Genomic DNA, 27,205 nt, shown 5'->3' on the forward strand with positions numbered 1-27,205 from the left:
CGAAGCTGGTTTTGCGAGATAACCTTAACTCCTAGCTGTCAGAGCAGAGAGGGATGCCCTGGAAAATCGGAGGAGATGGATGCAGCCAGGCCAGAAGAGCAGCAGGGAAAAGCAGGCGGCTTTCTGCGAGAAATACCGTGTCTCACGGCAAACACGTGGGAGGTTTCGCATGCTGGCCAGGACGCGCGTGGGCGTGGGGTTGATTTATTTAGTCCTGCGTGAGCGGAGCTCACCCGGAGATCCCGAGGGGAAAGAAGCTCTGCTCCCAACAGCTGCTTTCTTGCAAGCTTTCGCACTGCGTGTCTCTCTCCCAGATCTGGTGGCCGCAGAGCCTCCTGGCAGCCCATGGCACTTTTTTAGCCACTCCAGAAAATTTTAATATTTCTAGTAAGGGTGAACTGTGTTGCATGATTTATGGGTGTGTTTTTTGACAGTGTTTATGTTGGCAGGCTGGAGTTTATGTACCGTTTGAAATATTCACTGAAACCTCTTATCGCCGGAGCTTAGAAACAACAAGAGCGCTGATGAAAGTCCTGCACTAATTGAAGAAAGGTTGATTTTTACAAGGGCATGTAGCGATACAACGAGGGGTAATGGCTTCAAACTGTAAGAGGGGAGATTTAGATGGGATATGAGGAAGAAATTCTTTGCTGTGAGGGGGGTGAGGCCCTGGCCCAGGTTGCCCAGGGAAGCTGTGGCTGCCCCATCCCTGGATGGGTTCAAGGCCAGGTTGGATGGGGCTTGGAGCAACCTGGGCTGGTGGGAGGTGTCCCTGCCCATGGCAGGGGGGGTGGAACTGGGTGGTCTTTAAGGTCCCTTCCAATGCAAACCATTCTATGATTTTATGATGTAGGGCTCAGGCTGCCCAGCAGCTGTACACAAATGCCTGGTTGCTGCCCAGCTCAGCAGCTTGCAGTCCCCATGGGGAAGGAGAGACGATTTCACGCGTCAGTGTGGTGGGGATCAGCCCAGATTTAGCCGTTATGCCAATGAAGGCTGTATCTGGCACCGAGAGAGACAGATCATGATGCCTGGGGTTCCAGTCTCTGCTCACAGCCTCCCTGGCCTGGCAGGACAATATGATCAGCAGATGCAAGGGGCACCAGCTTGGGAAATCTCCAAAAGCGATTGCTGAAACATGCTTTTTTTACAACCCAAACCAACTCACCAATGCACTCAAATACAGGGGCAATACCTTATCCTGGTGTTAAAAATGCAGCTCATTTCCATTGCCATCACTCCTCTCTTTGTGCCTTTGCTAGGATCTCGGTGGGCACAGCTCATGTTCTAATAAAACCAGGGTCTTTAGTGAGATCCCATCAACATCTGTGGGATTTGGAGTAATCTAACCTCACAAGCATCTCACAAAACACACCCTCCCGCTCTTCTAACATTTTCCACTGAAGGGCAGGACTGTTCTCCTGCCAGACCTCCAGTTGAGGTCTGAGAGCACGAAACTTCTTCAGGTGCCAGCAATGGGTCATCTTGGAGCATAAGGACGCAATTCATCCATCTGCTGTAAGATACCTACTTTATGATCAGGTCCTGACCCCTCTGGTTGTGTCCACTTTTCCTCCTCCAGCATCACGGGTGCTAAGAAGTGGGTGAACAGTGGGGTGCAAGCAGCACCGTTGCGTGGGTTGGGCATTTTTAAGGGTATTTAAAAATGTAAACTAGCAGGAAAGAGTTGCAGAAGGATATCACATCTTGGATGGGGGTGTGCTTCTGGTGTCCTGGTTCCTGAGAGCATGTAGTAGTGTAATTTAGAGCAGCAGAGAGAATAGCTGGAAACTGAGCCGTGTCCCAGACCAGCCCTCGGAGGCCAGGTGGACATTGAGCTCAGCTCCAAGGACAAGGAGGATTGAGCACCCAGGTTTAGGCAACTAAATCCCACTGAAGTGCCTTAAAAACAGTCTTGGAGGACACAATGAGGGATCTTTTCCTTTTGAGGAGAAGCCACCACGCTTCACATGGTCCTGCCTCCACACCACCCCGCAATTGCCCAATATCCTTGCAACTCTTTCCCTAGAAACATCTACGGGGACCCCCCTTCCAGGCAAAAGGGCATTTTATTCCTGGCCAGTTGGTTAGGAAAGATCCTGACTTGCTTTAGGCATCCTACTAGACGAGTCCTACCAGATGTATCCTACTAGAAAGCGAGGGAAAGAAAGCCACAACGTTATGCCTCCAGTAGAACATCTACATGCCTCCAATAGAAATACACGAACTAGAAAATTCAGAAAATTTGGTTGAAATGGGCTTGCTGGAGCAGGCAGCCTTCTATTTTAAGAGATTTCTGATATCTCTCAGACTGCACTGCATGGCAGATTTAAAAAAAAAAAAATTAAAACAAACAACAAAATCCCCCACTTCTTCGACTTGCAGTAAAATTTTGGCTGGCGTGTGTGAACCTCTATTAACCTGTGGCCCGTGCTAATGTGGCTGTGGCTAAGAGACGAGGCTTACAGTAGGAGAGTCCATCCTGCTGTTATTCCTTGTAATGGGAAGCTTCCAAAAAACAAGCCAAAATAAATATTTGTAGCACAGGCAGGGGCTGCCCGTGGCGGGCAGGAATGCTCCTGCCAACGGGCAGGAGGTGACATCATCCGGATTCCTTCACCGAGGAATGCAGGAATTGCCGTCTTCCCTGCCAGTAATTGCTTTTTAAAAACAGACCTGCCCAGGGATGCACGTTTCACCCAGCCCCTTCCATTGCACCGTGGAGAGGCCGAACTTCTCCCCGTTCCCCTTCTCTTCTGTGGCGTTAATGGGGCTGGTGCATGGACAGGCATGAAAAATTGGTCATTCCTCAAATTGCAGCTAAAAGCACTCAAAATGCTATAAGCAGGGGCTGGACAGAAGTCTGGGCAGGGACTGGGCTGGTGAGGGAGCGATGACTTCTCCTCGGGGCTGGCCAGAAGTCTGGGCAGGGACTGGGCTGGTGAGGGAGCGATGACTTCTCCTCGGGGCTGGCCAGGATGGGGAAGGTGGTGGGCTGAGTATGTGCATGGACTTCTCTGCTGGGTAGACTTTGCTGAGAGCTCCAAGAGGAGGCCACGTGCACTGCTCTGTGATGACCCCATTTCTTGGTCCTACGAAGCCCACAGATCACGTCATGTGTTTTTGAATGCAGGACTTCAGTGTGATGACTGGGATGGATATCCTACAAGCGGAGCATCCTGTCTAACCAGCCTACACCTTGCTTAGTCTGGTGGAGCTAACTCTTAAGCAGAGCCGTAATTCCCCCTCCACGCAGCCCTTGGCTTCTCCGTTGGGTTGAGCATCCCCACATCCCACCTCCAGTCCCTTGAGCTCACTCCCCTCCGCCCTGGCTCTGCATTGGCTCCAACTTCAGCAAACACCACTGGAAATTAATAACGGCCGCTAACGTTCATATGTCATCAGCACTTCCACCGGCATCGGCGACAGTAAAGGGGTCAGTTCCTGTGGGATGGAGACCATTGCCGTCATTTCAATAGGTGGAACTAGGTGTAGTTCAACTGCCCCTGTTATGAGTCCAACGGGGTGATTTAGTGGTTGGAAAGGCTCTCAGTGCCTGAAAGAGGATGGCTGACAGGAAATAAAAGCGCCGTTCTCCAAGGCAGGGGTGATTTTGCTCCTGCACTGATTCTTTAATTTTTCCGCCAGGTTTTGGAAATTCTTGGCTATTACGACTGGACAATTAAATCAAGAGCAGAAAAGAAGGGCCCCGGCCAAAGGAGAAAACCCACTTGGTCAGCTGAATTTTTAAAACAGGGATGGAGTGAGGATCTTTGAATGGACCGCAGCAGAGCAAGAGCTGTCTGGGGTCTGGATCTGCAGTCCTGAAGGTGGTGAGATGTGACACTAGGTGTGCCAGGAGAAGGCCTGCTCATTTTTGGAGCCAGCAGCGTAGATAAAACCAGTGGGGGTGGACACAAAGGGGAGCTTGGGATCACAGCAGGGCGATGCAATGTCATTTTGTCAAGGGTGAAGGCAGAAGAGACACATGGAAGCAGGAGGCGATAACGTTGCTGGTTGGAGGTCCAGTCCCACATGGGACAGCATGGCAGTGCCATGGGAGAGACCCCCTGTGGGACCTCCTGGGCTTGGTTTGGATATTATCTCCCACCAGGGAAGTCCGTTCCCTCGTCATGTCTTGGCCACCCTCCATCACAGGGCTGTGTCTGGTGCTAGTGATCAGGGCTCATGGTTTGCAGGACTGTTACTGCTTGAGAGAAGGCCAAAACATATCTTCCTTGTGCTGTTGCCTTTGGGAGAGGTGGAAATATGGGTGCCCTGCCCATTTCTGCATGGATTCACCCTAGAGAGAGCAGAGAGTTGGCCAGGCAGCATTGATGTAGGCTCCAGAGGGTTGAGGTGAAGGCTCCCAGGCTTTGGGGCCAGTAGGGACCCAAAAAGCAGCCAGGGAAAAGACAACAATGGATGAAGCTCTGCTTTCAAATGATGCAAGGAAGCTCACAGGCTCCGCATTCGTCACGGCTCAGTGAGTCAGGTACCACCAGTTGGCTGTGGGACGCTGCTCCTCTGGCTCCAGCTCCATGGTTGCACACATGGCCCACAGGGCTCTACCTTGTCCATCTGCATACAGACCGACCTGTCTTATAGCAATGCCACAGAAAATAATTTGGGGTTTTGGTTCACCTCCCTTAAGTTGTTGCTTCTTAATCTTTCTCAGAAACACAGATGGTGTTGCAGTTTCTTATTTATTTCTGTCTGGAGGCTAAAGGGAGGATGCCTTGGAGAGGAAGGGAGGGAAAGAACCAGAGATGGAAAGAGTGAATTTTCAAGAAGAGCCTCCCACAACTTCATCTTCTTTTCCAGCTTCTGGTAATGGCCAGGTCACTGATCGCATCTGTTTGCTCCAGAAAATTTCCAGGGGGTTTCCTGGAATACTGAAATGTGGTGGGCTGCGTGCCCAGCCAGTGACCACCGCCAGAGACGCAGCAAAGAGAATGGACCTCAATTGACCAGCAGCAAACTTAGATGGGTTCCAATAGCTGCCTGTAGGTCAGAGACTCTGACTTGGCATTTCTAAGGGCTATTTATTGCAAAGTGAAGGAGGATCTTTTCTTTTGCACCCTCTTTCCGCAGCATTTTCCATGCTGTTTGCCTCTTTAGCAATGTTCCAATTAGCAGAGGAGGCTGAACTGGCCTCTGGGCTGGCAGAGAACATGGAAGAAAAGAAATGTAAGCACAAAACTAGGAGACTAGGGAGGGACTTGTTGCATTTCATGGTGGGGACTTCAAAATTATTGCGGGTTAAACTGTGAGGGTAGCATCCTCTGTGTCCCATCCCCAGCCTCACAGTGGAGCTTCACGCATCTCTGCTTGGGAACCAGCCAAGTACCTGGTATGGGGGTGTCTGACCTCTACGCAAGCCCTAAGGATGCCAGGGGTACCTGCTCTGGCAGCAGGAGCTCAGTGCATCCCAGTGGGTGGTGGAGGATTTGGTGTGAGCAGGGTAGCTTGCACCTGAGCCGCTCACGTCTCTAGCAAAACCTTCACCCATGTGCCTGGTGCTCTCTCGGGAAGATCTTTACCTTCAGGACCAGCCTGTTGTATAAGAAAAGACAGAAAAACCTCACCTAGCTGCCCGCTTGTCTCAGGCTGTGGATCAGCCCCAAGCACTGGTGCACAGTTGGCTCAGCCCCACGGCCCTGCCTCTCCATGAGCTGCAGAGATTCCCCTGTGTAAAAGGCGTGGTAGGGCTGTCCACCTCCTCCTCCTGCATCTCCCTTCCTTCCCCTTCCGCCTCAACACGCTCATTCATGAAAAAATGTCTGTTGGATGGATGTGGGGAGAGGAATTAATGTTGGCACATTTTTTCCCGCGCATTGGCCAAGAGAGGTTGTAGGCTCAGAGAGTTTAAATCTTTGTTTTCACAGCTGGATTCAATATTACCCTTTCTTCTTTCCAGCTTTTTATTGCTGCTCACTCCCCAGCGCAACCTGTTGCAAAGCAGCGTGCACACGTTGAAGTGTGCTCACATTGAAGCACAACCAGCTTCTGGCTTCCTGAGGGGCAGCGAGCGTGGCTGTCCACCTCGGGACCAACGACCTGCACAGAGCCCTGTGTTCATTAAGGACTGAGACCGTAAGAGATTATGCTCTCCTATAGCAGGGGTCATGCAGCAGGTCCTGCGCCTGCGAGGGTGATGCTGCAGCAAGGAAGGTGCCATCCCATGATAGTCCTCTGCACCTGGCTGCAGCCCAGCTCTTGTGGTTCCTTCCCACCCGGCACCACGTGGGGTGAAGGCAGATGGGTAGCAGGGACCAGCTCGGTTCAACTTTTGGTAGGACAGAGCAGGCAGTAAGGTTGCGGGGGGGTTGTCTGCCTTAGCCCTGTGCGTGGGGCATGATGAGACCATAGCAAAACCCCAAGCCCATGGTCCCAATCTAGGGGCATGTTGTAGGGTTTGGTGGACGTGGTGTATGGTTTGTTGTTGACAGTGTTTGGTGGTGGTGGTGTAGGGTTTGGTCGTGCTGATGTAGGGTTTGGTGGAGGTTGTGTAGGGTTTGATGGAGGTGGTGTACAGTTTAGTGGTGGTGGTGTAGGGTTTGGTGGTGGTGGTGTAGGGTTTGGTCATGCTGGTGTAGGGTTTGGTGGAGGTTGTGTAGGGTTTGGTGGTCTGTTGTAAGGTTTGGTGGTGCTGGTGTAGGGTTTGGTGGTGCTAATGTAGGGTTTGGATAGCTGGATGGTGGGCACGGCAGACAAGCAGGTGTGTGCTCATGCCCAGTGTAGTGGAGGTGGAGAAGGTGCTGCCAGCACCCCACTGGATGCCCAAGGGCTTGGACCTCTAGCACTGCAGATCTCAGAGTCAGCCTTTGCTTCATGCATCAGCATGGCCCAGGGCAAGATGGGACTGGCTCCATTCCCACATGGATGCCAGCATGAGGGCACCTTCTCCATCCCACTTTCTACCTCTGGAAGGGAAGAAGGGTTGATTCAACACCACTTCAGTCCTACAAGCTTTGGGGATGAAAAGACACGTGGTCTCCCTTCTTGGCACGGGGGATCCAGTGGCGTCCAGATGTGAGGCATGAGCTGCTGACCTCTGCGGCGTCAGCGGGTGGTGGCCCACCTATGTAAACACGTCCAGGAAGGCTCCCATCCCTTTTCCACCCTGCGCTTGCCTTCGGATCAGATCGGCCAGCCTTCGCTGATGCTTCTGTCCCCAGAGCTCCCGGGGAAGGTACTGTACTGCTCGCCTGGCACCGGGCACTCCTCCGGGCATTTCTCTCTCATCCTCCTCTTTTCTGCATGTAAACATGACCATATAATTGTCTCTGTGTGTAATTACCCAAGTAGTTATTTAAATATTTACTGGTGATACTGGTGTAACAATAAATCTGGGTGAGCAGAGTAGAAACCTGCCCTGGTCATGCTGGGAACCCTGCCAGAAGGATAGGAAAGCACTTGTAGTAATAACGTTTCCTTTTTTCTTTATTTTCTGTTTTGTCTGTTATCTAAGAACAGTTGGCAAAAGCATGTCCAACCAGTTTGTTTCCTCATTAATCACGTTCAAGTCTCTCTCTCTCTTCCCTTTTAACTATGTTTAGATCTTATTGGTAATAGAAAAATGGGCCATAAAGTCATATCCAAGTGTCTGGCATTTTCATTTTGGTGTTTGCTTTCTTGCCTTCGATATCCTTATTTAGTTGATGTTGGATTTTATTTTTACTGTGAGGAGCGGTCTGATGTCCGGGTAGCCAGAGCTGAGCTCAGGAGAACATTTCGGTGATGAAGAGTGTCTGCAGGTCTGCAGCACAGAGTTTATTTGGGGAGGGAGCACGGACGGGTTTATACTGCAGAGGGAAGGGTTTGGCTGCCATCCCCATCCCTTTTCCCTATTTGCACAACACTTGGGTCACGGAGTGCCCTCACTGTTACAGCTCCATCTGTCCTGGCAAGTCAGAGGGTCCTCCAAAGCCAGGAGATTGAGCAATAGATGCTCCAGTGAGGAGCGTTGAGATGTTCAGAGAGGTTTGGTGTCTTAGTTGCACATGTCCTGGTTCAGATGATAGGATTTTGGCTCATTTTACTAGTCCTGCTCCTTGAGCTTCACCTCAGCGGCTGCAACCAGGCCACCTGCTGAGGTGCTGGATGACAGGTTTAGGAGACCACCCTTAAGTTCTTGGTAGAGCAGAGCACAGAATGGGACTCAGCACCCTGAGGAGATGCCACACCAAAGCAAAAGGACCTTAAATCCGCTCACGAGCATAGCAGCTCTTCCAAATCACCCACACATGATCTTTAACCACACAGTTGTTTGAAGCAGTAAGGCATGAGTTCTGCCCGGAGGACAGCGCAGGACAGGGCACTTGCTCAATGGTCATGATGTATGTCCAAGGCTGGATGAGGGACCGCCATGTGAAGGTGGGTAGAGCTTGGACCTGGTTCGCATAGCTGGGCTGGAGCCTATGGGTCCTGTTCCTGCATCGATTTGTGGGGCACTTGCTCACTGCAAGCTCCTGTCCTTGTTAAGGTTGAGACACGGTTCCTCTAACCTGCACTTTGGTTGGCAAATTACAGATATTTTTGGGGTAGTAAAGAAACAAAGATAACTTTGGACCCAGTTCTCATGCTGTGCTTCTCCTGCAGTCAGGGGAGAAAGAAACCTCCACCAAATCCCCAACCCAGAGTCTTCTCCCCTATTGCACTTGTGGTTTGGGCAGGATCAAGCTTGAACCTATAGACCTGAGTCTCCACTTTGGCAAATGGGGCCATGGTTCGTGGTGTGTCACACTGTCCTTTACTAGGGGCAAAAGGGCCCTTCAGCCAGAGCCAAGGGCAGTGGCAGAGTCTCCTTGGGTTGCTCCAACCCATATGAACCTGGTTTAAATCCTGGTGTCCAGAGGGCTGCTACATCTAATGGGGCTGGTTGAACAGCAATGTCCTGGTCAGACCAGCATTGGTGGTGTAGAGATTGTCCTGCCTGTTACGGTGGCCATCGCACTTCCCCATGTCTGACAGATGAAGCGTGTGATGACAGAGATGGCACCATCATTTTTCTCTTTGGAAATGCTGCAAAAAATAGAGTCAAACTCTCAGAGTCAGCAGCCGATCTGTGCAGTTGCAAAGAACGTTCCATAAGAAAACCAAAAATTATCTGTGTTTGCAGGAATTTGCAAGAGGGGTTTGGTGAGGAAAGCTGGAGGAGGTCTTGAGCATGTCCTGCTGTGCCTGTGTGGATGTGCAGAGGACACAACTGCCGCACCTTCGCTTTGCGGGGGGCGTCGCTGTCTTTCCCCTCAAGCTGTGTCTAAGATGTTCATCCCTATGCAGAGTCGCTGGCTGCTCCCATCCTCTTCCCTCTCCCCCCACTGACACTGCGCACACGGTTTTCACGCAGCTGAAAAGCAGGGAAACCATTCTTCTCATCCGCCCGGCACGAGCCAGGAACCTCACCCAGCAGCTCTTGAATCAAGCCCAGAAGCCGTGGCTGAGCTTCCAACCTCTGCCCCCGCTCCTGTCCCCTTTTCCTGGGGCTCTTCCAAGCTCCCTCCTAACACGCCATCTCTGCCCGTCCACAGGTGTCAGGGGAAAAAAAACCAAAACCCACCACCTTTCTGGGGCAGCCAAAAATGTGGCCGCTCATCTTTTTTTCCAGCATTCCCTCATCTTTCCCATGCACCCTGACCTTTTTGCACTGCCCCTGCTTCTATCGATGCACCGCTGCTCGGTGAACTGCAGATGGAGGAGCAACGGCAGGAGGAGGCGATGTGCCGTGAACTTTTGCAACAGCCATTTTCGCCAGGGGATGGATTTCCTCTGATTTTTTATTGTTCCCCCCCCGCCCCTCCCACCTCACTCTTTTGTACAAGTTCAGGAAGGTTGACGGCAAGTCCAGCCTGGCTTGGCTTCACAGGGTTGTGCTGCAGCCCAGCCAGGGCTGGGACACACCGGCTGGAAAGTTTATTGCTTCCTGTTATGAGAGCTCGGGGAAACGCCATGGGTTCGCAGGAGAGACGTGGGCAGCGCTAACACCAGGTATGACCCCCAACGGGTGCGGTTGGAGACGGCCTTTTATTCCCATTGCTTCTCCAGCTACTTCAGGAAAGGGAAGCAAATAGAGAAGGGAATAATTGCTCGATCTGACCTCTGACTATTGAGGCAGATGCTTTCTTTGGAGCAGGAACAGACGCAGGGAAAAAATGCTTTATAGCTTTGCTGAGCCACATCTCCGGGGCTCTCCGCGAGTCCCTTCTTGCCACCTTTTGGTACATTGGCCCGTGTTATCTTGCCAGCCTTGAAAACTTCAGCAGAAAAGTTCCCGTCAGGAAAAAAAAAATGTGCTTCTGTCAACACTGAATTTTATCTCAAGAATGTGTCCATCACAGTGAAATTTTCATCTAGGAAGGGCTGGAATAAATCGCTTCTGCTCTCCAGCCCAGGGTTTAAGTGCTTCCTCTGGGCTTTTGTACTGTGGAATTTAAATCTTATTGTTATTTAACCGTATCAGATTATTTTTTTTTGTCATTTTCAAAGTGAAGTGGTTTCACCTTTCTGCAGTCATCACTCAGTGATATCCAAAGGAAACATTTCCCTGTTTTTCAGCAGAAATATTGTTCGTTTTGCTAACAGCATTGGCTTTTTGCGCCAATCACAAACCAATGCAAACTTAACAGAAATTCTGTTTTCTGAGCTAACTGAGGCACGACCGTGATCCAAATTTCATGGCAATTCAGAGCCAGAGTTTATATTTTCAGAGAGCATGAAAAAAAGCAGCCGTCACCTCCTTTTCAAACATCCTTACATTATACAGCCAAAATCCCCATGGGCTTTGGAAAAACTTCTGAGACCCGATTTTCTCCGTTTGGTCCTTGCAAGAGTCAGAGACCAAGCGCAACGTGCTGATCCAGATCAAAAACTTCTTGGGTTCATCCAACAAGCAGAGCTGGATGCGGAAGGAAAATGAACTGGAGCATGAATACGTAGAGTCCTCGGCTCCGTGTTGTTCAAATGGCACATCTGTGCTGGGGTTGTCATCACCACTGTCCTGAAAAGTCCGTACAGAGATTTGTGACGAAGCAAATTTTAGCAACAAACACTGGCACAGCTTTTTTTGCTGCCTGTAAATATATTTTTTTTTTTTTAAGAGAGTTGAGGTTTTGGCAGAGTTCTTGCGATGCAAGCCCTGGTTAGTCCTGAATCTTGGAGGATGCCCAAAGCTCTGGGTGAAGGAGGGACGTTTGCACAACTGAGATTTTTTTTCTGGGTTAAGCTAGGGAGCATGGTGGGACTGAACGGGAGCCCAGGGGTGGCTGAGTTGAGCAGCGCTGTGGCTATTCCCACCTTCTCCCTCCCATCTCTGCATCACAGCTCCTGAACGGGTCCCTGAGACATCCACAGCTGGCCTTGATACCACCATCCATAAACAGGGGTGTTGGTTCAGTTACTGTTTCATGAGCAAAAGGGCTCTTTCTGTGGCTGGCAACAGAGGCTTGGTCCCTCCACCCATAAACCCAAGTCCTATCCCAGGACATTGCTTCTGCCCTTGCTGGAAGGGACTGGCCTGTCCCAAAGCACCTTAACACAAGAGACATGGCTCTCTGTCCCAGCAGAAGTCCCCATCCCAGCCGGCATGTCATCGGGACAATGACAAAACTTGGGTCCTTGGATTGTTGAAGGCTCTGGAGACTCCAGGCATGAAGAGCGAGCTCTGATGGGTGCTGATGGCCTCTTTCCCATCAGGAAATGGAAGGCAGCCCTGAAGATGCCTTCAAGGCTTCTTCATCTTCATGAAGATGAAGTGAGATACACGCTTGGACCTTTCTGCAGCACTTGGTTTACCTGGTCCTATCAACCAGGCACGTGGCTGGGGACGATCCATTAGAAATGTCAAAGCTGCAATGCTGACTTGAACCAAACTTGTACAAAATGAGCCCAAGTCCTCTTCCAAACCCATCAATGCCCCTACACCTGTGTGCTTGAGGACCAGCTGGCCTGAAGACAGCGAGGATAACGGCAGAATGAGGGGGACCGGAGGAAAGGAGGATGCGTTGAAAAAGGAGGTTGCTGTGCCCTGAAGCACATCTTAACATCTAGGGGAAAAAAATAAATCTGTTTACAGCATTTCCAGAACTGTGGTGCTCCGCTAAAGGCACGGAGCTGCAAGTAATGGCCACAGCAGAGACACTAATTAAATTAAAACCTGACTCTTTTTCTGTGTAGCTGCAGTATTTCAAAGCACCGCCTTCGCTTGCAAAGGTAAGACCTCAGCGCGCCTTTCCATGACTCTGTTGTTCACTGGCAAAGCTGTAACCCCCCAACATCCCTTTTTCTCTCGAACTGCCACCAAATTACTGAATAGTAAGAATAATGACAAAATTCAGCAGTTCTGCAGTGGACTTGAAGGTTATGCCAAAGAAGTAGAATATTTTCCAAGTCTAATATTTCCTTTTAGGCAGTGCCTTTGTCGCCCTTTCCATCACAAACCGCTTTCAAAGCGGATGGCACCCACAGCCACCAAGGGTGAAGATGTGTCCTACATCCCACCCCCAAAGGTCAGAGCGAAAAGGTTAGTGACGTTAGCCAAAGAAGAAAAGGTACGAATTAAAACTGACGCTTTAATCTTTGCCCTCATTTGTGGTAGTCAAACGTTTTTGTTTCTCAGGCATTAAATTCTGCAGTCTCCTAATTTAAATCCAACAATTTGCAATGACATTCTTAATTTATTTCAGTTATGTGACGTTTTTTGACACAGTCATGTTGCTTCCCAGGTCTTTTTTAAAAAAAGTGGGCTTATCATTTGAACGAAGATGTGTTACTTCATTTCATTTGGTTTTAAAACAGATCGAATGAAAATCCCAGAGGCGAAAATTAGAGAAGAAAATGAACTTTCATTGCAATATGGTACAGAGCTTTGTAGATTAGTGGCCAGAGCGGATAATTACGGTTTCTACTCACCACTGACATAGCAGAGAGACATTATACCAGATCTCAGTATCATTAGTGACAGCACTTATTTATTTCAATAGGATATCTAAGAGAAATATAGATAGATCAGTACTCTGAAAGAGGAGCAGTGCCTGGGTGGAGAGGTGACTTGGCGAGGTGACTCCCAGCAGCAACCAGAATCGCACAAGGCTTCGTTACATCCATCCCCCCTCTGTCTCCACCCTCTCTTTTATTTCCTTTTCTCAGTGCCAAGCATTAAATCCAGGACATGGGATGCTGCAGGGGTGGGTTGGGAGTGAAAAGGTGCCTATAACTTTATTAGCCTGTACATTCATTTATGGCTAGAAAAGCTCTGTTTGCTCTCCACGGCCTTCCTTGGGAGAAAGAAAGCACAAACTATTTATAACTGTGTGCATAGTCCTGCCATTCTGTTATTACCCGCGCACAGGAGGTTTTGGCTTTCACACAACCTATTCAGACAGTGAAAACCCAGCTAAAAAGTGCAGGAGAAAATGCACGGGTCTGGCTCTGCCTCCAGCCTTCTGCCTCCTTCCCCAGGTGATGCTTTAGCCCATGGATGATGGTTTGGTGATGGGAACAACACGATCCCTGCCAGTGCGATGGCCAGACCTGCTGGGCCGGAGGCTGGAGCAGAAGCAGATGATGCTCAGCTGCCTCAAGCAGAGATGCCCTGAGAAAACTTCCACCAGATGAGATTGCTGTGTGTATAAATAACACGCACGGTTAGAAAGCAAAAGGCCTGGAAAGGCTGCATGACCCACGGGACAGGGACCGTGCTGAGCTGCCTTTTATCTCTAAGTTGATGCCTGCAGTCCTGCAGAGCCTGGAAGTTGTTCTCAGCTAGTTATTTTTAAATAACTAATAATACTCCTCTCCATCCTGCACCAGCTGGAACGGGTGGAAGTTTCGCTACAGATCTTTGTGGGAATGAGATCTTGGTGGCCATCCCTCAGGTCTGATGGATCTCATAGGACTTGTCTTTTAGAAGTAGATGGTGTGACATGTGCTGGAAGCTATGGGGTCCCCTCTTGGTGGGGATGCACCCAAGGACCATGCTGTGGCCCCTGTGGAGGTGACCACGAGGTGACCCACCGCACTGTCTCCAGGCTTGAAGGACCATGAGGGCAAGGAGATCACTGCCCCAGCGTGCTGGAGGCCAAACCCAGCCCTGAGAACACACAGGGGTAATGTGGCCTTGGCTCACTGCATGTTTTCTGCCCCTCAGAGGGGTCCTGATGGGAGATCTCCAGGGAGGTCAGAGCATTGGTGGAGGAGATCTCCAGCCCTGGTGCTCTCCTCTGAAACCAGCTCCCTGTCTCCCCATGTCCTTTGAGAGTGCAAGCTTTGTTGGAGTGCTGTGTGCTTAAATTGAAGCAGGCAGCCAGAGTTGTGACCATTTAACTTTTTCAGAAGCTTATTCCCCCCAAAATACCTCCCAAACTCTGGTTTCCCTAGTGTGGCATATTCCCTGAAGGGTATGTCCATCCCTACACCTAACAGCTGATTATAAGGCTTTTTCCACCTGCCTGTCATAGGCAGCTACTTGTGAACAGCAAATGAACTTATCACTGTGTATAAGTAATTAGTTTATAGCTTAAAACCTTCAGGAAAGTTACTACAACATGCCCAGAAATGCTAGCCCCTCCCTGGAGACCCCGTTAGCTGCAGTGGGGTTGTGTCACGCAGCCGAGCTCTGGTGTCAGCAGGGCCTCACACACTCCTGGGCTTTCCACAGAGCAGCTTCCAGCAGGACAGCCAAAGCATTAGCCAGCGTGGAGCAGTGCAGGAAGTGCTGCTGCTTGCAAGAGCATCAGCACGAGATGCTCCAGCGAGCAGGAATTGCTCCTCCTTTGGGCTCTTTGGGAAACCAGAGGTCTGATGGCAGAGTGAATATGTTGGTTTGTCAGGACCAGGGATGAAAGTTCCTGATAAACCACATGGTTTCAAATATCTCCCTTGATCAAAATGTACATCTTCCCATGCTTTTTCCCCTCAAAGGCTGGGTCTGATCATTCCCTAACTTGTTGGCTGATGTTATTGCTTCCTTCTCCTCCTTGCTGGCCCTTGGGGAGACCTTCTGCCTTGACTCTCCATTTCCATCTCAGCAGCTACCTGGAGCCCTGATCCCGCTGGGGTGGCAATGCCAAAGCTTCCCAGAGACAGAGCAAAGATGAGAAGGGATCCTTGGACCATCAGGATGGAGGTTTTCTTCTCCACTTGCCTTAGGCTTCATGTACATTCCCGTACTTCTCGTTTCTGCAGAGAAGCCAAAACGTCTCTGTGTGGGCTCAAAACCCCTTCCCCAGCCTTCATCTGCTCCCTGCTCCCATCCGCCAGCTCGGAGAGAGGTGCACCACCTCTCTCAGGCAAAGCCTCTCCTGGGGGTGCAGCAAAGCAGGAGCTGCAGAGCGGTTTTTCTCACTAGTGAGCCTTGCCTCTTTTTCTTGCTATTTTTTTCCCCCCCAGCAACCAAGGAAGTTTTGCCAAAATGTGTTTTCCACATGTTCCCTATTAGTCATGCTCTCTGTCTTACAAATCTGTTACCAGTGCCACTAGCTGATGCTATTAATTTACTTCCAACCGGCTCAAGAGCTCGACAGCAAAATTCCAGGCAGCTTTCCTAAAACCAGACCCGGCGGCTTGTTTGGATTTAAAACCAATGCCCCTTTCTTCCCCGGTATATATATGTATATATACAGTACCTTCCCTCCTTCTCCCAAGGCTTGGCGAGGGAGAGAGGAGCCACGAGCGGCGGTGGGATCGGCCGTAGGGGTGCAGGCAGCTCGGGCAGGACCTCCGGCGGTGGGTGCCCGGCAGAGGCGGGGTTTGATAGCACATTAAATACTTCCCTCAAGCTCCAGTTTCCAACGGCCGGGGTATGGCCGGACCGAGGCGGCGGGAGTTTATCTAAGGCAAGGCGGAGGGCCGGCGGCACAGGAATGTCGGCGGAGGAGGGAAAGCCGCCGCGAGAAGCACCATGTCTCTGTGAGTAGATTTTTTTCTTCCCCATTGTTTTCCCTGCAGTTTAAGCAACGCTGTGGCAACTGTGCGGAAAGGAAGGACATCCAGCTAGCACAGATATTTTTTTTTTTCTATTTAGCTTTTTCCCTCTTCTGCTCCTTTTAGACTCAGGTTTTAAAGTTTTCCCAGTTCCAACAGTTGTGCTTGAGATTACGCAGAGGTGAAGTGAGTAGTGAAGTAGTGAAGAGAACATGGAGCCAACAGCTCATTCCTGTACCTGGCTACGCACGATTTTCATGATTTTAAGTGCTGCTGTCGGGTCGAGCGGTTCAGCTCTGCCTGTATGGCTGTTTCGAAGTGAAACTTGTACCCCGCTTGCGCTTCATACACTGCATGTCAGCTAGTCTGGAGGCGACGTGTGAAGATAGGTGACTGTGAATGAATGGATTTCAAAGCCAGAGGGATGGTGTGACCTCTCATGCGATCGCTCTGGCAGCTAATTTAGCTACCTGAACCACCTAATCAAATCCATCTACCTGCTGTAGACGCATACAGGTGTTTTTTTCCCCAGGGAGGGACTTGGGACTTTTCCCCAGGGAGTTGGACTGTGTAACTTTTCTGTTGCGTGGAGGAATTCGATCTGAAGCACACAAAAGGTGCAAAAATGCACTTGTTCTGTTTTGATAGTTGGCGTTGTGAGGAGACGTGACATAGTCTTTTCCTAGTGCCATCCTATTCATCAGCAAAAGTGTTGTGAACAAATCCTTCCTTGGAAGCTTGTTGCCTTGTAATTGATTCCAAAATACAGTGGTGTACTGACACCACCCCCCCCAGCAATTAAAGGCATTGAAATCTCATAGTATAGTCTTTCTAGCCAATGAGTCGCAAAAAACACTGGAATTTTAACTGAACTGATTGTAGGAGGGTTTTTTAACTCATTTCCTTCATCTTCTGCTTTCAAAAATGGTGCCAGAAGAGTGGGTGGACACACAAGAGTCTAACGTCAAGGTGTGATCATCCGCAAAGGCAACAGCGGGGTCCCAGGGGCGCAGAGACCGCTTGAGGCTGTTTCCTGCAGATGTTCCTGCAGACCCAGATGTTCACGGAGGGCTGAGCCGTAGTGCCAACGGCAGGACCAACAGCTCAGGCTGGTGGCTGGTAACCAGAGGTGGCTTTCTCAAAGCAACAACCTTCCACTTTGGTTATTTTGCAATTTCTTTCCCTTTCCCTGACTCAGGAGGTTTGCCAGTGTTTTGGGCCAACGCTATCGGGTGCTCCTTTCCAAAATGTGTCTCCCAGATGAGGCACTGGGTGCTTTGCTAACAACCCTGACTAATATAGGATCAAAACTTGAACATTTACTCCAAAAGCCATCGTTACCTTGGTTAGACCCTCCCCGCCCCAGCAAAACTGCTGTTGGGAGCTAAGTCCGAGCTTTGGGAACTGTGTCCTTGAGTAACACTTGCAAAATGGTAAATTATCCCCGGTGTAGACCTCGTAAACCCTTTAGGTGAGCACTGCAATTATAAATGAACTGCTCTACAGCCCGTGTTTTAGAACAATGTGGGGCTTGCAGCTAATCGGGGATGTGGATGGGAGCCAGGAGGTGGCTGAATGCCCACATGGGGCCAACCAAGCTGGGGCCAACTCCAGCTAAGCCCCAGCCCTGCCTCGGCCGGACCCGGATGCTCCACAGACAGATGCACCGTGTCCCACAGCAGGACATTGCTGCACCCAGCAGGGTCTTCCCTTCCCAGTCCCCTGTCAGCTGGAGCTTGGCCCAGTGCCTGGATTAATCCTGCAAATCATTCAATGCCCCATTTTGCCCATATCTGAGTGGGGACACAAGTCAGAGGAAGGGTTAAAGACACTTTAGAGTGTATCCACTGTCAAGAAGCAAAAAAGGCACTCAAAGGGGATGCTTTCTCATCTCACCCCTGAATAAACCCAATTTCCTCAATAAATAAAGAATAAGATTTGTGGGGATCGCTTCCCACATTCTTCTGCAATGGCTGAATTGTATCTGCAGCAGCACTTCTGTACTGACCATTGGGTGCCAGGTGTCACTTCTGGGGCAGGAGATGGGGATTCTGGTCCCAGCAGCTTTCAGGGCTGTCGTGCTTCCCCAAGTAAGTTGAGGAAAGAAAGGAGACCTTCCCCACTTCTTCTTCTGGCTTATTACCCAGCCTGGAGTGAGCTGTTTCTCTGCTCCCTGCCTCAGTTTCTCCAGCTACAGGACAAGAATAACACCATCTGCAGAGTGCTCCTGCGGTCCTGGTCTGGCGTGTGAAGACTTGGGAGTTTGGGTTCGCAGAGGATTTGTTTGATCTAGAAATAGCAGGGTTAGAAAATTCCATCTGCCAGCTCTCGAGAGCCGTCGACAGAGGAAGAATTCCGATGCTTCTCGAGCCTCGGACGGCGCTGCTGCCTCTCGGGGTGGCGCGAAGGCGAGGGCTGAGCAAACCAGTGCTGTTTGGCTCCTGTCCTGAGAAGCAGCGTGAGCAAAATCACATTCCAGAAAGGCTTGACGTGGAGCAAGGCACATTTCCCTTCTTGCTCCCGTGTGGGGCTGTGCCCATGGCCGATGCTGGTGTCTCTCCCACCCTGCGCCTGGCACGGGCAATGGGCTCAAAGCCCGGTTTGTGCCACAGAAACCCTAGGGCATAATTTTGTGTCTCCAGGGAAAAGTGGTGCAAAACCACGTTAGGACCAGGATCATGTCTCACGGCATCGTTTTACCCCCTGGATATTTACCCAGCCATGCTCAGCCAGCATGGAGGAGTAGGTTTGGTGTCCGTACTCTTGCAACATATGGACAACGGCTTCTTTCTCGTCCTCTGCGTGATCATGGAGGACGGCAGGGGAGCAGCCTGCATCAGGGCAGCTACTGCCAAGCCATAACACACCGCTGCCATGTGCTACTCCGCACTCACTCACTTGTGTCCACGCTCATGTGCTCCTATATCTGCCACCAACACATCCACTCTTTTCTTCTGGGCACAGTGGTAGGCATCAGTTCATGGGTGGGATCGAGTTCACGGATACCTAATTTACTGACAGCCATCTGGTGTCTGCATGCAAACAAGGTGGGTAAACTCCATGAAGAGCCTGAGAAGGATTCAGAGGAAGGATTCAGGGGAGCAGAAAGGATGATCCCATCCTCTGCTGCCATGGAGTGAGAGCCTCGCTGTCCCCCACCACGGTGCTCTTTGGATCTGAGTGCTTTCCCTATTGCTCGCGTCTCCAGGTATCTGTGAGGGCTGCTGCCAGTCAAGCAGTAAAATTGCCTCCTGCCTTTAATGATGCCTGGGGTCATCCCAAGGAGCTCGGGCTGAGGCCCCATCGCAAGTTAAGCTAAACACAAAATGGGTATTACGAGCTCTTCCTCCCCAGCTGTCCAGGTCTTCTCATAAGTGCATGTTTTTCTCTGAAATCTTTTCAAGGTTTATTTTTAAAACAGCCTGCATTTGATTAAAGATTTGTTTTGTTTTGTTTTGTTTTCTCAAAAGGAACTTAAAAGGGCCATCAGCATGTAAACATAAATATTCCCATTCTTTTGCTGATTCTTTGCATTTTTCTGGGTTTGCTAATGAAAGATATTTCAGCAGCGCAAGTCTCTCTGATGGGGGCAGCATCCTCTACTCCCGCTTTCCGCTCAGGCGCTTGAGCCCATGGTGTGCAAGCAAGAGATTGTCACAAGTTAAGCACCTTTTTGTGCCTACGTGGCTTCCGTGGCATCTTGCATCCACTTTTACAGTCACCCAAACCCTTCTTGCAGCTGAGCAAGGTCTTGAAACAGGTGACAAAGTGGGTAATGGTGAACCTAGTGGGTGCCGTGGCTTGTTACGTTATTAATCTGTGTTTATCTGGTACCACCAGGTATCCATTCCTCCGATTACGGTGGTGCAGCACATCCCCACACTGGCCATGGCACATTCCCCGATGCTGCGCTCTCAGGGTCAGCCCCATGTCATGGTCCCTCACTGGGGAGAGGGGTTGCAGCAGCGAAGGGTGCCTCTTTGAGATAAAATGACTTCATCTGTCACAGATGTGCCAATGTCACAGCCGTATCGCTGACTGCAGCCACAGATGTTAACTTACAGCTATGTGTTCTTTCTTCCCCCCTCTTCCTGCAGGTTATAACTGAGTAGCCCTTATGACCAACATGAGCTGGAGCTTCCTAACCCGCCTGCTAGAAGAGATTCACAACCACTCCACCTTCGTGGGGAAGGTCTGGCTCACTGTGCTCATCGTCTTCCGCATTGTCTTGACAGCGGTGGGGGGGGAGTCCATCTACTCCGATGAGCAGAGCAAGTTCACCTGCAACACCAAGCAGCCCGGCTGCGACAACGTCTGTTACGATGCCTTCGCACCGCTGTCACACGTCAGGTTCTGGGTTTTCCAGATTATCATGATATCCACCCCTTCGGTCATGTACCTGGGCTATGCCATCCACAGGATTGCCCGGTCGGCAGAGGAGGAGAAGAAATTCAAGGGATTCAAGAAGAAGAAGCAGTTTGCTTTGAACTGGCAGGCAGTGCGCAACATGGAGGACCCCATGGAGGCTGACGAAGAGGAGCCCATGATCTCTGACGATACAGCAGAACATGAGAAAGCCAAAGCCAAACCCAAGAGCAAAGAGCAACAAAAGCATGACGGGAGGAGGCGCATCCAGCAAGAAGGACTGATGAAAATTTATGTCTTCCAGCTACTTACCAGAGCTTCGTTTGAAGTTTGCTTTTTGATAGGGCAGTATTTGCTCTATGGTTTTGAGGTAGAAGCCTATTATGTCTGCAACAGAGTCCCTTGCCCTCACACTGTGGACTGTTTTGTGTCCCGACCAACAGAGAAGACCATCTTTCTCCTGGTGATGTATGTCGTGAGCTGCCTGTGCTTATTGCTGAACATGTGTGAGATGTTTCACTTAGGGTTTGGGACCATCCGAGATGCCATTCGCAACCGGAAAATCAACAGCTTTAGGCAGCCTCCCTACAACTATGCCTACCCAAAGAACATCTCCTGCCCTCCTGAGTACAACCTGGTAGTGAAATCGGAGAAGTCCACCAAGATCCCCAACAGCCTGATGGCTCATGAGCAGAACTTGGCTAACGTCGCCCAGGAGCAGCAGTGCACCAGCCCAGACGAGAACCTCCCGGCAGACTTGTCCACCCTTCACAAACACTTGCGAGTGGCCCAGGAGCAGTTAGACATAGCGTTTCAGAGCTACAGCAGCACCCAGGGCAACACACAACCTTCTCGAACCAGCAGTCCTGCCTCGGGTGGCACAGTGGTAGAGCAGAACAGGGCCAACACCGCCCAGGAGAAACAAGGTGCTAAACCCAAGGCCTGTTTGGAGAAAGGGAGCTCAAGCAGTAAAGATGGAAAGACGTCTGTATGGATATAGCGTCATCCAAAAGGAGAGAAGGCAGCGTAAGTGGGGTTTTTATTTTGGTTTGTTTCTGTTTTTCGGTATTGTCTTGCGTTCGTTTCACAGGGCACAGGCGCAATTTTTATATGGAAGTCAAGAAAGTAACGGAGTTTCAGACCAATTTAATGCTGTCTTCCAGCGCATTAACAAAAGACGTTTCTTCCCTGTTTCCAACATGTTCTCCAGCTGGGAACCTCCGGTGAGCAATAGCAAACCCCCTGCGTTTCCCACCACCACTGGAGCTCCCAGCAGAGACTGGACAACATGCCATGATGGGAAGCGGAGCTCCTGGTGGCTCAGGAGAGAAGTCAGGCCAACAATGAGCAGCTCCCCTCCTGCATGGCGAGGCTAGAGTGCTGTAGGTCAGGCAGCATTTAATTACTAAATATCCTTAATCAAAATTAATTTCTGATCCCTTGATAAAAGAAAACAACTGACGCACTGCAGGAACCTTCGTGACATGCTTACAGCTGATGTCCTGCCTGAATTGCTAGATGCTCTAGGAGGCATCATTCGAGCCACGAGCTGGGACCCACATCAGGTTATGGGGCAGAAACACAGCAACTCTCTTACACAGGGAGACCTAAAAGCATAGCACGGTGCTGATGGTTTTTGTCTTTTATTCCTCTGCGTTGAAGCAAAAAGCAAATACGATTAAACACTACACAGCAGGAGCGAGCAGTGACATTGCGTCGTACTGGTGCCTGTGTAGCGCTTGCTACAGATGCGATGGGAACGGCTGCAGTCACACTGTTTTTAACAAACTGCTGCTTCACATCATCAGAAAGTGCCTTCATGCAACCAGGAAAACAAAATTATAAAGGGTTTGGACTTCTTTATTTGCTGAATTTTAGTAGAGATTGGAAGATCAGTGTTGGCAAATTTGTTTTTCTGTTTAATCAACACCCTTATAAATAGTGGCAGATGGCAGAACTATGCATAGTGTGTATATGATGTGTGTGTGTACATGTACGTATATATACAGACACATATGAACATGTGTGTATGAATATAGCCATAGAGAGAATATATAAACGTAATATCAACCCTCTGGTAATTTTACAGCCTTCCACCTCTCCTGGGAAAACCCCACTGGTCCAGGACTATGGCTGATCTCATCCTAGAGCAGTCTTTGGGCTTCCAGCTTCCAGCCTCCCCTGGGGAACTGGCAAGTGTCACCCATTTGTCTGTGGGGCTTAGCAGGAGATCTGGCTTCAGTGGAGGACAGGGCCAGGACAGCAGCAGGAAGTTTTTCACTAGTTTATAGGGAGCTTTTTGAGCTTGGCTTGGTTTTAGAGTGGTTTTCAGGCAGCTACAGGAACTGGGAGCGTGTCAAAACCAAGCTGCTGAGCTCCAAGGTTCCTGCTAGTGCTGAGACCGTGCTTTGTCAGTGTGGTTTCATACTGTGTCTCTTGCACAGCTGTGGGGCTGTGGCTTTTTACCCCTCCAGTAACACAAAACAGAAAGAAAACCTCATCACTGGGGTCACAGGGAGCATCTCCTACTGAATCATAGAATCATTTAGGTTGGTAGAGGCTGAAACCTCTCTGCCAGGTCTTAGAGCAGGTCTGATCCCTGAGATGCTCCCAAGATGCCTGTGGCTTGGCAGATGCTCTTGCAACCTCCCAAGAGTCCAACGGTTGATTCACCACCATGGAGAACCCAAATAGGCAGAGCCTTCAGGATCAAACCTAACGTGAATGAAATAAATCCTCACTGAACACAGAGCTGTCCCTGCGCCGAGCTGTTCCCTCAGGGCCATGCCAGACACCGAAAGTCACACGCAGGTCCCTGTGCCAGTATTTTTTATGCATTGGATCTATGTGACTTCTTGCTGGGCATCTTTCTCATGTTCTTGAGACTGGTCCCTGAAAGCCTCGAGGATGCCCGTTCTCCAGGTAGCCGGACCCTTTGGGCAGTCTGGGGAGCAGACAGAGAACTTCAGCTCTTCCAGACCTCGACTGAGCTGTGGCATGCCATTAGAGAACAGTGCTGACAGCAAAAAAGTAGACTTAAAAAGAAATCAAAGAAATATCCTGGGAAGTATCCAGCTTTAAATACTCGCTATGGCTTTGTGTAACAGTCTGGGGAACACTTTCAGGCTTATTCCTGGACCTGCTGAAGGCATCAGTAAAATGCCTGGAGTGCTGCCTGCTCTCGCTGCTAGAGACCTTCCCCTTGAAAATGGACAACTGCATCCAGGAGGAGGATCGGTTCATCCCCCCCACCAGCAATGGTCAGGAGTAACACACATCTGTCGTGTGGGGGGACAGCCTTTCTGCCGTGAATTTTGAATGACAGGCTCAGATAGTTCACACCACGGTGGTGGGGAGACAAACATATCCAACCGTGCTGTTGGTCCTTCTCCTGCGCGTGGGAAGGCTCTCCTCTTGGGCTGTGCTGCACCAGGCAATGCAGGAGAGGCTGGTTGCTGTCGCTGCTATTACCATAAAGATAAACACATGCAGGTCCACAGCCCAGGGCTGCCGGGGAGGAAAGCAGAGGTGCTGCTGGGTGGAAATTTGCTCCCTAGTAATTACAGCTGTTCAGGGCACAAGCCCGTCCTCCATATTGATGTGACTTCTCACTTACGGCCAGCCCTGCGTTCCATGGGAAACTGCGTGTATTTAAAGTCACGATCCCAAGGGAAGGATGGAAACTCTGAGGAGAGCGATGGTTGGATTCTGTCTGGGTTTTTCTGATTCCTTTGAGATGAGCAGCAATATCACAGCCCCAGATAAACTCATCCTTCTCACGCAATGCCGGAAGGCACTGTGCTGTGCAGGAGTCCGGATTTTGGATTTCTTCTGCCCATACCAGCGATACCTCCCTCAGCCCCAGACACGGCTTGAGCATTTCCTGATGACTCAGACTGGCCCCTCGGCTCCTGCTGACCTGCAGATTCACAAGCGAGTCACCAAACGCAGGGATGGGCATGTGCCTCCCTTGTTCTTGCTTCAGGAAACCATCCTGGCCTCACCATGGGGAAGAGGGGTGGGGGGTAGATTTTAAGCCAGAAACCCCAGAACATGATCACAGGGAACTGATTGAATCATTAAACCCATTTTATACAGCAGGGCTATACCCACTTCCCCAACAATATAGCTGGTCAGTGCCTGACAAGAGGAGATCCCTGGGCACCATACTTGCAGGTTCAGAGACACTTAAGAGCAACAGGGCTGGAAAGGACCATGGATCTTCTCCCGAACTTGCCACCATCAAATGCTTCCTTAATGGCTAACATGAACCCCCCTCACTGCAACCCCTAGTGTCTCCTCTCCTCAGCAGCCATGGAGAACATCTCATGCCTTTAACGGCTGCAGAAGCTTTTGAGTGTTTGAAGTCTGTTTTCATCCTCCTCCAGTCTGCTTTAAGCTAAACAACTCTGGTCTCATCAACCTTTCTCCAAGGGCTGCTTTTCTAGCATGGTTTTCCTTGGTGTCTTTGAACCACCACCACCACCCAGTCCATGCCTTCCCAGCAGTGTGGCAGTGATGGTCCTCAGGCCACCTTCCCACTCTGCTGCTCTTCACGTGCTCATCTGCCACCCTGGTCCTCCCCAAAACCCCATCTTCTGCAGGCATGGGAACTGCTCCCCTCCTCAGACGTGTGCTTGTACAGTTGGGATCTTCCTGTCCGCCATCAAACTGCCTTTTTATTTTCACACCACAGACCCAGTGCACCAAGGGAGATTTGAATGATCTGTCTGTCCTGCAGCAGATTCGCAGCCTCCTCCCGGCTGGTGTCACCATCACATTTAATACGCACACACTGTTTTCCACAGTGAGAGTCAATAATTGCAATATTGACAAGGACTAGAGCCAGGGCAGACTCTCGGGTGATCAATACAACCTCCTCGTTGGGCAGAGAGACAGGGTAACCGCTCTCTCAGCCGTTCTTCCAGCCAGCCCCGCTCATCTATCAGGCTTGAAACAATTCCTTGCATAAAATGCTTTGGGAGTGGGAGCTGATCTTCCTTTCTCATGTTTCCCAAGCGTTTTGACAAGGACAGAAGCACAAGGGCACATTCCCAGCAGGATTTCTCTGGTGTCATGGGTTGCCTGGATGAGATGCAAAATTGCCTGCAAGGTCCCAGCCAGCCCGGAGGACACCACTGACTCCTCTGACCCTGGGGAGGAGGGACCCCAGTTCTCCCAGATCCCATCTGAGCCACACACGGGAGCCAGCTTGAGTCAGACAGCCCTAGAAATATAAGGAATTATTATTATGATGATGTATACTGAGTTGCTCACTTCCCCCCTTCCTCCTCCACTCCTTGGCCTCTAAAGCCTTTAGAATATTGTGTATTTCCACCAAGTCACTGCCACAAAGGCAACAGACATGCATTAATGCCTCTGCAGAAACAACTCCTTTCAGGGCAAGAGCAAAAATACCTCCTTTATGATGTCAGTTTGGGAAGGAAAAGGATAGAGAGGCAAAATAAGCATAACCATAAGCAAAACCCCCATCACAACATTACAAACTAAACCAGCGGCTCGAGGAATTTCAATTAGACGACAGGCAGTTGGCCACAGAAGAAACACTAGTAGTATAATTAATGCTTTGCTTTTTTTTTTTTTTTTTTACAAGTTAGCAGTTTTGTTCACACACAAGACGGGTTTGGCTCTGTAGCTGAACTAATCGTAAATGTTGACTCTCTCGCTAAACTTGGTCGGATAAAGTGCCCACACTTATATTTCTATTCTTACCATTCAGGGCCAGGAATGTCCCACGTAAAAGCCAGATTACCTTGTTGCTTGCATTGCATTCCACTGGGAAATACTTGAACTTAACTCAAGGCCATAACTAGTCTGTGCTGTTACGAAGTTTCTGGGATTGTTATTTTTTTTTTTTTTTGTCGTTCATTTTTTTATGTACTAACTGTATTTGTACTAGAAATTTTTTGAGTATGAGGTTGAATCTGTAAGTATTTTTCAGTGTAAATGTTACATCTGGACTGTAGTTACAACATTAAACACTGGTCAAAAGAGAAAGATACATCAGCCCAACTCTTCAACTGGCTATTCCACATCCATTACTAATAAAAAGGAATAAAACTTACATTTCGTTACAGTATGTAAAGCGTGTGGTGTTTCCATAAGAAGGGCGCTGAGTGTTGATGACAAGAAATTCTTCTCCATCTATTATTTGCCTGTTTTTAGCCACGTTAAGAGCTCTATTTTCCCAGATATGGCTATAAATCACTGCAAAATATTTTTGCCTTAAGAAGCAGTTGACCTTCTAGTTGTTTGGGATGTGTTGTCTCTCTGATGAATCACTGCCTACAGTTCCTTCAGGCACAGAGCTGAAACTGCTCAGGAAAGCCTGTACTTTCAAAAGCAAGAAAACTTTGCGGACGTGGGGAGAAACTGATGATTCAAGCTGAGCAAACAATGGGAAAGCACTTGTGAGAAAGCCTGACTTTCCAAACGACCTCAATCTTTGCTCATCCCTTTAAAGAGCAGGCACGTTCACTCACAACCACTGTCCAAAGAGTCTTCAGGAAACAAATTCTGGACAAAATCATGCATTTTTGCTGTTTCTCTGGCAATTGTGGTACCTTTACCACTTCTTTTGACATGAGCAGGGCCAGCTCCCACCAAGAGACAGAGAAGAACAGGATCCTCAAAGAAGTCCACAAGGAAGGTGAATAGTCAGAAGCACTTTAGCCTCGTAGGTCACATCCTTTGCAGCGCTACATCAAACATGCAAAAGAAAGAAAAATTTTGCTAAATAACAAGGCGTCCTTCAAACCATAAAGGTCCGAGGAATAAGGTGAACTTATCCTTGCTGTTGGCTGCTGGGTTGGTACCAGATTTACTTGGCCGTTGAAGCACCAACAGGTGGCTGACCTTAGCTTGATGCTGGTGCTAGCCACAGTCATGCAGGAAC

At 49.8% G+C, this 27,205-nt stretch overlaps 1 protein-coding gene across 4 annotated transcripts in view; it reads left to right on the plus strand.

The window, feature by feature from the left end:
* Positions 1–26,375, plus strand: part of GJC2 (gap junction protein gamma 2) — a 43,317-nt gene extending 16,942 nt beyond the window's left edge. For 2 of the 4 annotated variants that reach the window (XM_063324243.1, XM_063324245.1), the window contains one exon: positions 20,022–26,375. In XM_063324243.1, coding sequence (XP_063180313.1) covers positions 20,042–21,289 — 1,248 coding nt within the window. In that variant the 5' untranslated portion in view covers positions 20,022–20,041 and the 3' untranslated portion in view covers positions 21,290–26,375. Of the gene's footprint in view, positions 1–9,942; positions 9,994–15,793; positions 15,910–20,021 lie in introns of those variants that run through there. The other 2 variants (XM_063324247.1, XM_063324246.1) reach the window with 2 other exon arrangements.
* Positions 26,376–27,205: the final 830 nt, after the last annotated feature.

This window comes from Chroicocephalus ridibundus, chromosome 2, assembly GCF_963924245.1.
Source record: "Chroicocephalus ridibundus chromosome 2, bChrRid1.1, whole genome shotgun sequence".
In the NCBI taxonomy this organism is placed as follows: Eukaryota; Metazoa; Chordata; class Aves; order Charadriiformes; family Laridae; genus Chroicocephalus; species Chroicocephalus ridibundus.